General features: G+C 36.0%; 1 protein-coding gene across 1 annotated transcript in view; it reads right to left on the minus strand.

The window, feature by feature from the left end:
• The window catches only part of SMC4 (structural maintenance of chromosomes 4), a 40,202-nt gene that overhangs the window by 6,557 nt on the left and 19,941 nt on the right, over positions 1-13,704 (minus strand). The window contains exons 11-17 of the mRNA XM_028103113.2: positions 13,159-13,392; positions 11,000-11,185; positions 9,612-9,773; positions 7,005-7,230; positions 6,850-6,926; positions 5,864-6,016; positions 4,575-4,701 (exon numbers count right to left, since the gene is read on the minus strand). Of these exons, the coding sequence (XP_027958914.2) occupies positions 4,575-4,701; positions 5,864-6,016; positions 6,850-6,926; positions 7,005-7,230; positions 9,612-9,773; positions 11,000-11,185; positions 13,159-13,392 (1,165 nt within the window). The remainder of the gene's footprint in view (positions 1-4,574; positions 4,702-5,863; positions 6,017-6,849; positions 6,927-7,004; positions 7,231-9,611; positions 9,774-10,999; positions 11,186-13,158; positions 13,393-13,704) is intronic.

A 13,704-nucleotide genomic window follows, 5' to 3' on the forward strand; every position in this document is an offset into this window, starting at 1 on the left:
AAAGTGTATCTCAAAAAAACCAGAACACCCTATCTCAAAACAAATGGTATTATAACCACACATGGCTAAATTCTCTGGCTTAGCCATAGCATAACCCACTTATTTCTTAACGGCTTCATGCCCTGAGGTTCTTCTCAAAAATCTTTGCAACTTTTTCTTAGGTACTTCTTTGACTATTAGTCTCAATGATTTTTACCCTCAGACTATGTGCCTATTAACTTGCCTGTGTAAAAAGAAAAACTGGTTATTTTATTCTGCTAACCTAAACTTAAAGTTCTCCCTCACATGTTGTAACAAAGTGGGGGAGACAGGATGAACTGGCACTTTTCTCTGGCAGAGAAAACTAAAAGTTACATTTCCCAGATTCCCTCATATCTAGGGTTCAGATATAATTTGGGGCCATTCAACTGAAAGAATTCACATAATTTGGAAGGCATACATGATATATCGGCAAGCAGTCAAAGAAATTTGCCTTTTATTGTCGGCATTAGAAGTTCTGGTATCCAGTCAAAAGCTTTATGAGTATTGTCAGGCAGCAGCACTAACTTGGACAGTGTGAATTACAGTAGGTGCAATGTGCTCCTGTTGTTGGTAGTTGCAGTGACACCTTCCCAATTTGAGAGAGGACTTTCCAATTGTCTAAGAGGCAGTATAGACTTTGATGGTTCTTTACAATAGCTCTAGAAGTTATTCTTCATTGTTCAACCTAAAATTTCCTTTAGTCATCCCGATGATTCTGTAAACAATCCAATGCGCTCTTAAACACATGCATGCACTACATAAATTACAGTTACACTAGCCAGAGTGGATTCTATTCTCCACTTTTTTTTTTCCCTAAGAGAGTGTTTTCATGTACATGGTGGGGGTGGGGGAAGGCCGCAGCGCAGCAGTGGAGCAGTGGCAGAGGGAAAGAGAATCTCAAGCAGGCTCCACGGCCAGCACAGAGCCTGACGCAGGGCTTAATCTCACAACCCTGAGACCGTGACCTGAGTCAAAATCAAGAGTTGGATGTTTATAACCAACTGAACCACCCAGGCACCCATCATATATAAATTCTACTCACTATACAATATAGGAAGAATGAAAGGTGACAAAAAGGCGAGGAGTTCAAGCTATTAAGAATACTTATAGGGGCGCCAGGGTGGCTCAGTGGGGTGAGCCTCTTGCCTTTGGCTCAGGTCATGATCCCAGGGTCCTGGGAGAGAGCCCAGCGTTGGGCTCCTTGCTCAGCGGGAAGCCTGCTTCTCCCTCTCCCTCTGCCCTTTCCTATGCTTGTGCTCTCTCAAATAAATAAATGAATAAAATCTTAAAAAATTTAAAAAAGAATTCTTATATCTAGAAAGGTAAACAGAAACACTGAGCTAACTTATGGAAAGAGTCCCACAAAGCTTCTATAGGAATATGGGCATTTGGCAGAGGAGGAGGTAGGATGTACTGAGAACAGGATTGGATGAGGACTTAATTTCCCCTCCATTGTCTCTTCTCTGTCAGGTAGATTGGAATTGCAACAAATCTCCAAATCTTATAATTTACCATTTCTATGTTTTTGTCCTACATCATCAAAGAATTCTTTCAGCCCATCTATCTATATTTTTTTAAAGATTTTATTTATTCATTTGAGAGAGAGAGAATGAGAGATAGAGAGCACGAGAGGGAAGAGGTCAGAGGGAAAAGCAGACTCCCTGCTGAGCAGGGAGCCTGATGTGGGACTTGATCCCAGGACTCCAGGATCATGACCTGAGCCGAAGGCAGTCGCTTAACCAACTGAGCCACCCAGGTGCCTTTTTTTTTTTTTTTTTTTTTTTTTTTAAGAGAGAAAGCAAGCAAGCAAGTGGAGTGGGGGAGTAGAGGGAGAGGCAGAGAGAATCTTGAGCAGGCTCCATGCCTCGCAGGGAGCTTGATCTCATGACCCAGAGCTGAGATCTCATTGACCTGAACCAAAATCAAGAGTTGGACACTTAACTGAATGAGCCACCCAGGTGCCCCTCAGTCCATCTACTGAATTTAATTCCAACAACTAATTTTTCACATTTCTGAAATCACCACTTGGCTCCTAAAACAAAACAACTTCTGCCCTTTTTTGGTCTTCTGTATCCCCCTTTTATCCTAAGGATATTAAATATACACATTTTAAAGTTCTATATTGTCAACACTAGTAATCTCCACACCCCCAGTACTCTATTGAATGAATTGTTTTGCTTACAGTGTCAATATTCTCTTAATCAAAATTTCATTAGGCTGCCTGTATGTTCTGCTCACTCATGGGATAAAATACCAGCTACTACGGGGGGCTGGCACCACAACTTACACTTGGGGGATGGGCCAGAATATCCCTACAAAGGTTCCCACTTTTAGAACATTTTCTTCCTTGTTTTCAAGTAATCTACCGTGCATTTTTAAAAAAAGTATCTATAGTAGCATGTCTATTAGAAGTAGGAGGGAAAAACTGTGATGTATATAATCTGTAATTTTTTTTTTTTAAAGATTTTATTTATTTGACAGGGAAAGACACAGCGAGAGAGGGAACACAAGCAGGGGGAGTGGGAGAGGGAGAAGCAGGCTTCCCGCCAAGCAGAGAGCCCGATGCAGGGCTCAATTCCAGGACCCTGGGACCGTGACCTGAGCCGAAGGCAGATGCCTAACTACTGAGCCACCCAGGTGCGCCCCTAATCTGTAATGTTGAAGTCATTCTATAACCACCTTGCTCCCTTTATTCTCTAGGCATTAAATATTTCTAAGATTTTAAATTAATGTAAAATGAAATATTTAAAGATATACTTGCAGAAATGGGTCCTTCAGAGTAAACATTAACACAGTCTATGAATACCCAGTATTTCCAGAAGAGCTTATATATATATATGGCCCTTAATAAAGTCAAGGCTTCCTTTTCAAATAAGAATGAAATATAGATTCCTGCAGTCTCTGTTAAAGAGCTGTTATAAATGACACAGATATACATTTTTGGTCTCTCAGTTGACAACTGGGTACCATGAAAGCAGTCACAAAAAATACTGTGGGTATGTGTGGGCAAAGAGGAGCGTGGGTTAAGTCAATGTGTCCGCAATAACAAAATATAGATCCAAAATAAATGCAAGGAAAAAAAAATCCTGTCAGATAATGCTACTTCCCTGTACATCACTCTCCAGTGGCTTCTGGCCTGTAAGGCCCTACATTATCTGGATTCTTCCTTTACTTTAGCCACTCTGGCTTCCTTGTGTTCCTAGGGACTCCCAGCATACTCCTGCCTCAGGGCCTTTGTACTTACTCCTCCCTCTATGATCTTCGAATGCTTTTTCCAAGTATCACATAGTTAGCACTCACACTTCTGTTGGGTCTCTCTGCTCAAGTATCTCTAGTAGAGGTCCATCTTACCACTCTGTCTGATTCCCATACCCTGTGCTGTTAATCCTTGTTTTATTGTCACTTAGCACGAACCAGTATAAAATGCAGTATGTTTAGTTTCCTCATCTGAAGTGTGAGGTCCTTAAATAGAGGGACCTCATTTTGTTCATTTTGCTCAATCACCAGCACCTAAAACAAACCTGGCCACAGCCAATAGCAGATGCTATTTGAGTGAATATCTTAATATTAAAAATTCAGACAAAAATGCAGGACCACAAAAGTAAAAAAGTTAATATGGGTAACTGGTGAATATTCAATGTGCACAGTGGACGTGTCTACTTAACATCTTTTTACCTCTTTTTCTTTTGGAAGAAAACCGTCATTTTTGGAGCATTTGGACAATCAGTATTTGTCCTCCTGGGCTCAAACTGAACCATAACAGGGGTCTTTCTTGAGGATGTGACAAAAGGCTTACAGTGTTTGGAGTCACTACCTAAAATATTTTAAGTCAGGAAGGGCTCTGTCATCATAACCCATTATGCCTTCCTCCTGCAATAAGATGCACATCTATGTTTGATTGAATCCAACATGGAAAGAGAAGCAGGGCTGCTGAAGTACATAATCAGGGGACTTCAATTTCAAAGCCAATTCTGGCTATAAGCCTATGAATTCCCTTTCCTGCTTTATGATATTGGTGGAACACTTAACATATTTACATGTACACAAGAAGAAAAAGTTCTGGAAGGAAAAACATGTTTTCTAAGTTTTCAAAGACTGTTTTTCTTCATGTGTATACCACTTATTTCCTGTATGCTTTTGTTTAAGTGATACTCAGTTTCCTAAATCTATAAAATAACTACTATTTTGAAGGATAAGGACTGCGCCAAATATATAAAGTATAAAATTAAGAGCACGGGTTCTGGAATCAGATTGCCTTGGTCCTCAATTCCTCTATCACCACATGCTATATGACCTTAGGAAAATTATATAAATCATTCCGTGCTTCAGTTTTCTTATCAGTCAAATGAAGTACTTAATAGTATTTACTTTATAACCTTTTAAGAACAAAATAATAGAAACCATGAAACAGAGCAGTGCCTTGCACAGAGGTACGTGACTGCAATTTTTTAAACTGCTATGTTTAAACATTTCGAACATTAAAAACTTATTTCTGACAATCTCAAAAAAAAAAAAAAAAGAAAGCATGTATAAGCACGTATCCTTAAACATACCTGTTTTGAAAACATTAACATTTTCTTCTAGTAATTTCTGCTTTTTTTTGTCAGGGGCTGTAGCAAGTACATTAGCTTCAAGTTCCTTAACTTGGACATTCAAATATTCTTCTTGCTCTGATAAACGCTACAGAAATGTTTTAACATAGGTCAATATTTTAACGTACTAATAACATTTGCCTCAAACATTCTGAATGAAATAAAGACACTTAAAATCTTTAAGGAGAAAATACTAACAGGAAAAGGGCAGAAAACATGAAGAAGGCCAACAAACACATGAAATTTGTAATTCATCACAAAAACAAGTTAAAATGCCATTTTCTGGTGCAGATTAGCAAACTTACAATATACTGAAGACTGTACCTAGCGTTCAGACTTGGAAAAACAATTACTTGCATATGCTACTAAAAGTAAATGAATCAGAATCATCCTTTTGAGAACAATTTGACATTATGCAATAATGCCTTAAACACTGTACACATAGTGGGTAATAATTTTAGGACTCTAACCTAAGTTAATAATTGGATGAGTGTATAAAGATATATCTAAGAAGGATATTTTATTTATTTATTTTAAAGATTTTAAGTAATCTCTACACCCAACCTGGGGTTTGAACTCACAACTCTGAGATAAAGAGTCTCATGCTCCACTGACTGAGCCAGTCAGGTGCCCCTGACAAGGGTATTTTAAACAGGAATATTCATAACATGGAAAAGCATTTATCAAATTGTGATACAAACAAAATGCTGAAATGCAGCTTCAAACATAGTAAATTTACATTGACTTGGAAAGAAAACCACGATTTACTGGAAAAGTTAGTATGACTCATTAAAAATCTATGTATATATCCATATCTACCATAAATATAAACACATACACAAAGACTAAGTATTTCTATTAAAAAGTTGAAGCATATACATAAAAATTAAGGGTGATAATCTTGTGGGTATTTTCTGCAAACTGTTTTGTTTTTTTAAGCAGTGAGTATGCAATGCTTTTCCATAATTAAGAAGCATTCTACTTTGAAAAGAGAATGAAAATAAAGGCTCACACAGGTGTTAAGGGAAGACTCCATGGAGTATAAATGGAAACCAAGAACAGCTATGGTTAGAGCAAAACTGCAACAGGGCATTTATCCATTAGTACTCAGGGAAATGAAATCAAGACACAGGACTTCCGTCTAGGGACCCACTCTCCTCCTTAATATTCTAAAATCATAAGCAAACAAAACGCTTCTGCCAAATGCTACTGAATTCCAACAGTTTTAGCTAATATTGACAAAAGAGTACCTGGATGCTTGCAGTAAATTTTTCTAGTGTATTCTTCATTTCTCGTTCATTATGCCTCAACTTAACTACTGCTTCTTCCAATTGTACTTTCTGTTCCTGGATTTGCACTGATTTTTGAGAGTCTCTCTCCAATTGCAATTCCATTCTATTTACCTACAAAGAATACCAGTGAAATAAGTTTACTTCAAGAGTCATTTCAGATTAGCAGCCAAATCAACCTATGAATGAAGAAAATTGAAATTTCTGATTTTAAAGACTAGAATAAAACCAAAAACCCAGTATAATTCCCAATCCTAAAGCTTAGGAGCTGGTCAAACTAATTTCCATACCACAGAATCTAAAGGGGAAGATAATTTTAAGTGCTGTATATAGTTACCTTTTACACCATGAAAATTTTTAAGTGGAAGGATAGCAACTATTTCAAAATGTGAAGAAAAAAAAAAAGTACACCTCTTTGGAAAAAGTTCAGTATCCAGGACATCGAAGTATATGTTTTTAAGGAATAAAAAAGTGTAGTGTTCCAAGAGGATGACAGAACACAGAAGTTTTTTCTGGACATTCTGACATTCTCATATACTTGGGGTTATGTCAAATATTTTGAAATAAAGTTTAGAAATTTTCATAAGTCTTTGCTATACTTATTTTGAAACAGAAAAAACAATTACGCACTGCAGCGATAACTGTATGTGAAAAAACATTAAATGTCAAATAATAAGTGGGTGGTTAAATTATGAAATATCCATATGATCCAAATGTAATACGAGAAAGATACATATGTTGAGCATATACTTTCTAATTAACATGTTTTATTTTTAGAGCTTTAAAGGGCTTTATATTTAAAAAGATTCCCACATCTTACGTCATTTATACAAAATTCAATCTGTTAACTTAAAATCTGAGTTCACTTAGGCTGAATTTTATAGTATGTATGTTACACATCAATAAGCTTAATAAAAAGGTCTGACTATAATTTTATATATACTGACCTCTTGTTCCGAGATTTCAACAACTGATGAGCCCATCCTTCCTTTCATTACTTTGCTTCCACCACCAGTCATTGTACCTACAGAACAGAAGTAAGACTTAGTTGTCTCCCCTAACAAGGTGAAATAAACTCAATGGCAGGAAAAAAAATGATTACCTGACTGTTCTATGATTTGCCCCTGTAATGTCACCACTCTCCATCTTCTATCTTTTTGATATGCTACTCTTGTGGCTTGATCTAAGTTGTCAGCAACTAAGGTATCCCGTAAAGCAAAGTAAAAAGCTTGACGAATTTTCTCATCTTTTACTTTTACTAAATCAAATAACCGAGGAGTATTTTCAGGAGTTTGAATTTTGGTCATTTTATTTGCCCATACAGTCATCTAAAGTTTAAAAAAAAAAAAAAATCATTTCTTTCAGGTATCATTTATGTAAGTAACATACATACATATGTATCATGTAAGAACATGTATATAAGGTTCTGAATATCTGCATAATTGAGTATTATTTTACTATTATTTTAAAAGACTTAGTGTAAAATTCTATTCCCGGGTGATATATAAAATCCTAGGGAATACACACACACAAAACTATTAAACCTAATATTTTAGCAAAGCTGTAAGATACAGAACCAGTATACAAAAATTATTATTTCTACGCACTAGTAATGAATAACCTAAAAATGAGATTTAAAAATTTCATTTATAATGTCATATTTAGGACAGAAAACCTCCAAAACAGGAATTTGACAGAAGAAACACAAAAACTGTAAAGGCTATAAAATATTATGGTATGGATTTAGACCCAAATAAATGGAAGACATCCTCAGTTCACGGACTGTTAAGGTTTAAAATTATTAAGATGGCAATACCACACAAATTGATCTACAGATTCAATGCAACGGGCATCAAAATCCCAGTTACCCACAACCCCCCACCCCCCGCCCTGAAACGGACCAGCTGATCTTAAAATTCATATGGAAATTACAGGGACTCAGAATACCAAAACAATCTTGATATCAAAGAACAAAATTCGGGTGCCTGGGAGGCTCAGTTAAGCATCCGACGCTGGACATCAGGGTTGTGCGTTCTAGCCCTGTACTGGGCTCCACGCTGGAGGTGGAGCCTACTTAAGAAAGAAAGGATCAAAATTAGAGGACTCCTGATTTCAAACCTTTTTACAAAACTACAGTAATTAAGACAGTGTGTACTAATGCAAGGATGGACATACAGATAAATGAAGAGTCCAGAAATAAACCCTTACATTTATGGTCAATTGACTGACAAGGATGCCAAGTAAATTCAATGGGGAAAGAATAGTCTTTCCAACAACTGGTGCTGGAACAACTGGACATCCACATCCAAGGACAGAATTAGACCCTTTACTGTATTATAAAATTAACATGGATTAAAAACCTAAATGTCAAAACTTTACATTGGATTATGTAGTTTCTTAGATATGACAGACAAAACATAAGAAACCAAATTAAAAAAAAATTAGGCTTTATCAAAATTTAGAAAAATTGTGCTTCAGAGGAAACCATCAAGAAAGGGAAGACAACCCACAGAATGGGAGAAAACATTTGCAAATTATATATCTGACAAGAGATTTGCACCCAAAATACATAAAACAAAACTCTTACAACTTAGTAAGACAAATAAACTAATGAAGGAATGGGTAAAGGATTTGAATAGCTCTCCAAAGATAAACAAAATGGCCAATAGGCACATGAAAAAATATTCAACATTAGTAATCAGGAAATGCAAATGAAAACCACAAAAGGGGCACCTGGGTGGCACAGTTAAGTGTTCAATTATTGATCTCAGCTCAGGTTTTGATCTCAGGGTTGAGAGTTCAAGCCCCATGTTTGGGCTTCACACAGGGCGTGGAGACTATTAAACTGGAAGCTTTATAAATTATGGTAGGACATGGTGTAGCAACAGTGGGAAAGTGTCAGTTCCTCAAAAAGTCAGTTAACAGGTGATCCAGTAATTCTAATCCTAGGTATTAACCAGAGAGCTGAAAACATGGGTCTGCACAAAAATCTGCATATCAATGTTCATAGCAGCGTTACCCAGATAGCCAAAACATGGAAACAACACAAATGTTCATCACTGATGAATGGATAAACAAAATGTGGTACATCCACACAACAGAACAGCTTGGCAATCAAAAGGAATGAACTGATGATATATGCTAAAACATGGATAAATTTTGAAAATCTAAACTAAGCCACACACAAAAACCTATACATTGAATGATTCCATTTATACAAAATGTCCAGAACAAGTAAATAAAAAAGTAGATTATAAAAGTTGTGGGGGGTGGGAGATAGGTAGTAACTGTGAATAAGTAGATTTCTTTTTGGGGTGATGAAAATATTCTGTGATTAGTGGTTATGGTTTAACAACCTTATAAATATACTAAAACCCATTGAACTCGATACTTTAAAATGGCAAATTTAATTTTTTGTGAATTCTATCTCCATAAAGGTTTTTGGTTTTGTTTTTTTAAAAGTAGTTACTGATGATGGGAAAAATATAGCTACCAGTCACTCTAATATTGGAATGTATATTCCTTTAGGGGAGGTATTATAAGGTTTTTTCCTACAACTATATGACCTCAGGACCTAAAAATAATCCTCAAAACACATCAGGTGTTCACTAAATAACTATAAAGAAAAAAACTAGGGTTCAAAATAAAAAAGCAATTTGCACTTTAAAATTAAATTACAGGTAATTATAGGTAGCTTATGAATACCCACCTTATCCAAACCTATGAAGGTTGCAACTCCAATATTTTGTCGTTTAAGGAAGTTCACACAATCTTGAGCTGTATCAATAGAATCAACAACAATGTAGTCTAATGCATGACAACAGGATGAAATAGCAACATCATATTTTTCATCAATTGCTCCTAAATCCCCCTAATAATTAAGAGGAAGGAAAAAAAAATCAGTGCATATAATCAGTAAGAAATTAGGCACAGGATCATTTCATTACAATTCTACAGATTTTTTTGTTACTTTTACTTGAAAAACTATACTTATGCATGGTTTAAAAAATACAAAAAGGGTACACAATGAAAAATGTGTGTTCCTCTCATTCAACCTTCCCCTTCTGCAAAGGCAATCACGAGTAGTTTTTAGACATACCTTTAAAAAAAATTTATAGATATGCAGAATTTGAATTTTTAATGAGCACAAAATGAAAGAACTGTTTGTTGCATGAAAACATATTATTTTAAAATCTTTCAACCATAAAAGTACTATGGCTTAAGATAAATTCTAGAATAATAAAATTTTTAATTATTGAAAGCCAGCTAAGATTATATAGGTCCTGATGAAACACATTTGCCTACTTCTCTATTAGCCATGAAGCAGCATCCAGAGACTAACTTTATTTTTCCCTGAAAGCAAAAGAATAGAATCACATTATCTCCCAAGAAAATAAGGTGGAAGTCACCTGACATGAAGACATGGAAGAAACTATGCTGGGTAATTTTCATTTGCCTTTACGAATCATTCTTTTTCTGCTTCCTTCTCTGGAAGGCTGACTAAGGAACTACACTAACTGGCTCCCTTGGTTCTTTAGCTTTAGAGAATGTGAAGTATCAGCTACGGATGGCATGGTAGAGATGAATGGGGCTGAAATATTTTCCGCATTTCCTTCTGGCCAGCTTCTAGCCATGGCTACAGTTCCCTTCCCTCTTCAAGTTCAGGGGCAGTAAGTAATGGTCTCCAGTACTGCTAGTCTTGGGTTTCTATATTATCCCTTGTTGATTTCCCTACATTCCAGCCACAACCTTCAGTATAATGGTATAAAACACAGAATTTATCAAATTCTTATTTCTTTAAAAAATAAAGTGGTTTTGTTAGTTTTCCTTATCACAACTAGCTAGTTTTTTTCTTGGTATGAAAATGATAGTTATCTGAAACTAAAAAAGAAAAAACTTCCTTTTAATGAGATAACCCATACCACAAAGAATTTTATCATGCCTGAAGAGCAAAGCGTTTAAAAATAAGTATCTTTTAAAACTAAATGTTATTTCACGTACAATAACTTAGTATTACAGTTCAAGTCAAAGGAAGAAAATTATTTACAATGTCTTTCTTAAGAAAAATATAGTCATTTCCAAATAAATCTACTTTACCAATCTTCCATATATTCCTGGAATCCTGCCAGATTTTTTTTCTTGAATTATTGCATCAAGGACTTTCCCCCTACTTCGATTCATTGCTAAGGAACTCTTTGCTTCTTCAACTTTTTGGAAAAGATCACGAACCAAACTTTTTAATTTTATTTCTTCTTGTGTAAGTTTTTGAAGTTCTTTTTCTTTCTAAAAGTGTAAAGTGAAGAAAATGAATCCCAGAAGCATATGCCCAACCACAACATAGAATCAGTTGCAATGCCTCATAAAAAAAGGAAAGATCAATAATAAACACTTGAACCAGAATTTCCATCTTGCAACTGTTGGGACTGGGTTTGAAATATGGATGCGTTTTCTGATTTTAAAGAACATAAATTATTTGGGTCAATAATAAGGAACATAAGTGCAATATGGTTCTAGTAGCACACTGACCGATAGACTAAGTTGAGCTATGGCTGCGGAAATCCCAGTTTGGCACCACAAAGTTATGCATAAGTGTGTCTTAATTCTTTAACATTTTTTAAAAAAAAGATTTTATTTGAGAGTGAGAACGAGAAGGGGGAGGGTCAGAGGGAGAAGAAGACTCCCCGCTGAGCAGAGAGCCTGATGTGGGATTCAATCCTAGGACTCCAGGATCATGACCTGAGCTGAAGGCAGATGCTTAACTGACTGGGGCACCTGGAGTGTATCTTAATTCTTAATGTCCACATTAATCAAAAATGGACCTTTGTACAGGACCCAGAATATGGGTTACTGGGCAGGACTATGGTTATACTGTGCTTTGCATTCTAAATAATGAAAAATACTTATATTTATTATTATACATGTATTTTTTTTAAACCATAGCTTTTTTTAAAAAAAGATTATTTTAGAGAGGGAGAACATGTGCCCATGGGGAGGGGGTGGGTCAGAGGGAGAGAATCTTCAATCAGACTCCCTGCTGAGTGTGGATCTCCCCCTTCCACTTGGGGCTCCCCCCCTTCCACTTGGGGCTCCATCCCGTCATCCATGAGATCACAACCGAACTGAAACCAAGAGTTGGATGCTCAACCGACTGAGCCACCCATGCGCCCCCAAAATGCACAGCTTTGAAATGAAAGAGAACATGGTAAGTGAATAGTATTATTGCTATACAAAAATGTCAGAAAAACCATACACATGTACACAAAACCCCAAACTCAGTTTCTCGATCTCTGAAGTTAGAGCAGCCACTTTTTTTCTGACATTCTCCCTATCTCCTGGCTTTAAATTACCTCTATTACCAATCACAGTATCAAGTAAAAGCTCAAGTTACAAATATAATTTATCCCCAAATAAACTGAATCACCAGCAAGATAGAAGTAATCACTAGATATAATTTAAGTTTACATTTAAATTCTAATTGGTCGGGGCGCCTGGGTGGCTCAGTTAAGTGTCTGCCTTTGGCATTGAGCCTGAGCCCCGCACTGGGCTCCCTGCTTCTCCCTCCCCCCGCCGCCACCTGCTTGTGTACCCTCTCTTGCATTCTGTCAAATAAATAAAAAAAAAATCAAAAATAAATAAATTCTAATTGGTCATGAAATTCCCTAATGACCAAATAGTGTACATTTTCTCTTCAAACAGCATTTTCTATTGCCATCTTACCCAATGAGGCTCTGGAGATTAAAGTTGTGAAATTCCTTAGAGACCTAATTCATCAAGGATAAGGAAGGGAATGCCTAATGAGCTAAGGTAGCTATCTTGATTAGTTTAAAACAGTATGCAGTCCCAACAACAACAAAACTATATCCTTAAGTTCAAAATCAGAAAAAATATACTAAGATAGATGGTTTGTATATTCGTTCTTACAGATATATTTAGGTTTTTCATTTACCCCTGCCTGCATACACTGTCTACACTTAGATTTAGGGAAACACAAACTTTGTTTAAATTATTTCTGTGGGAAATAATGGTGGCAGTAGCAGTTGTTATTTACTGTTTGACACTTCTGGGGAGAATGTAGTTCCTTGATAGTCTCAATTCATACTGAATACTGAAACACTAACTCCATTCTTTTGGGGAAGATTACACTAAATGAAAAAGGTAAATCTAAATATATCAGTCACTTCAGATGTTTAAATTAGAAAAAAAAATATATATAAATTGATAACAAGGGTTGATGAAATACAGAAGCAAAGATTTACCTCCTTTAATTCCAGTTCAGATTGAGGGAGTTTTGCTTCTATTTCTCTGATTGCAGCTTTCCTCTCTTTCAGAGTCTCAGAAGCTGTAATTAGAGCTTCCTTGGCCTTACTTAATTGAGACACCGCAGTATTATGACGACTGAGATAGATATCAAGTTCTGATTGGGCTACATCCATCTTTGAACGTGCTTCATTTACCAATTTGCTGAAACCCATAAGTTCTTTCTCTCGACTCTGTTGAAATATGATGGACTCCATTAAATCTGAAATACATTTTCAAACCTAGGCTGAAATGTTGAATTCAGCTTTAGAGATTCTACAAACATAATACACAAAAATAATTCTTACAATTTGAACTGGAGTAGTAGTTTTTGCCTAGTTGCCAATGTTCACTCACTACACAAAGTCTCTTTCCAACTAATTTCACAAGAGCTTAATGAACTAGATATGAATATGCTCAATTTTGGAGATTATAACAACAATAAGAGTGGTTCAAACAAGAAAAACTTGAGTCTAAACTCTAGATCCATGGTCTTTCTACATTAC

Source organism: Eumetopias jubatus, unplaced genomic scaffold (genome assembly GCF_037043125.1).
Source record: "Eumetopias jubatus isolate StellerSeaLion01/CBP00866 unplaced genomic scaffold, mEumJub1_p1.0 scaffold_1, whole genome shotgun sequence".
NCBI lineage: Eukaryota > Metazoa > Chordata > Mammalia > Carnivora > Otariidae > Eumetopias > Eumetopias jubatus.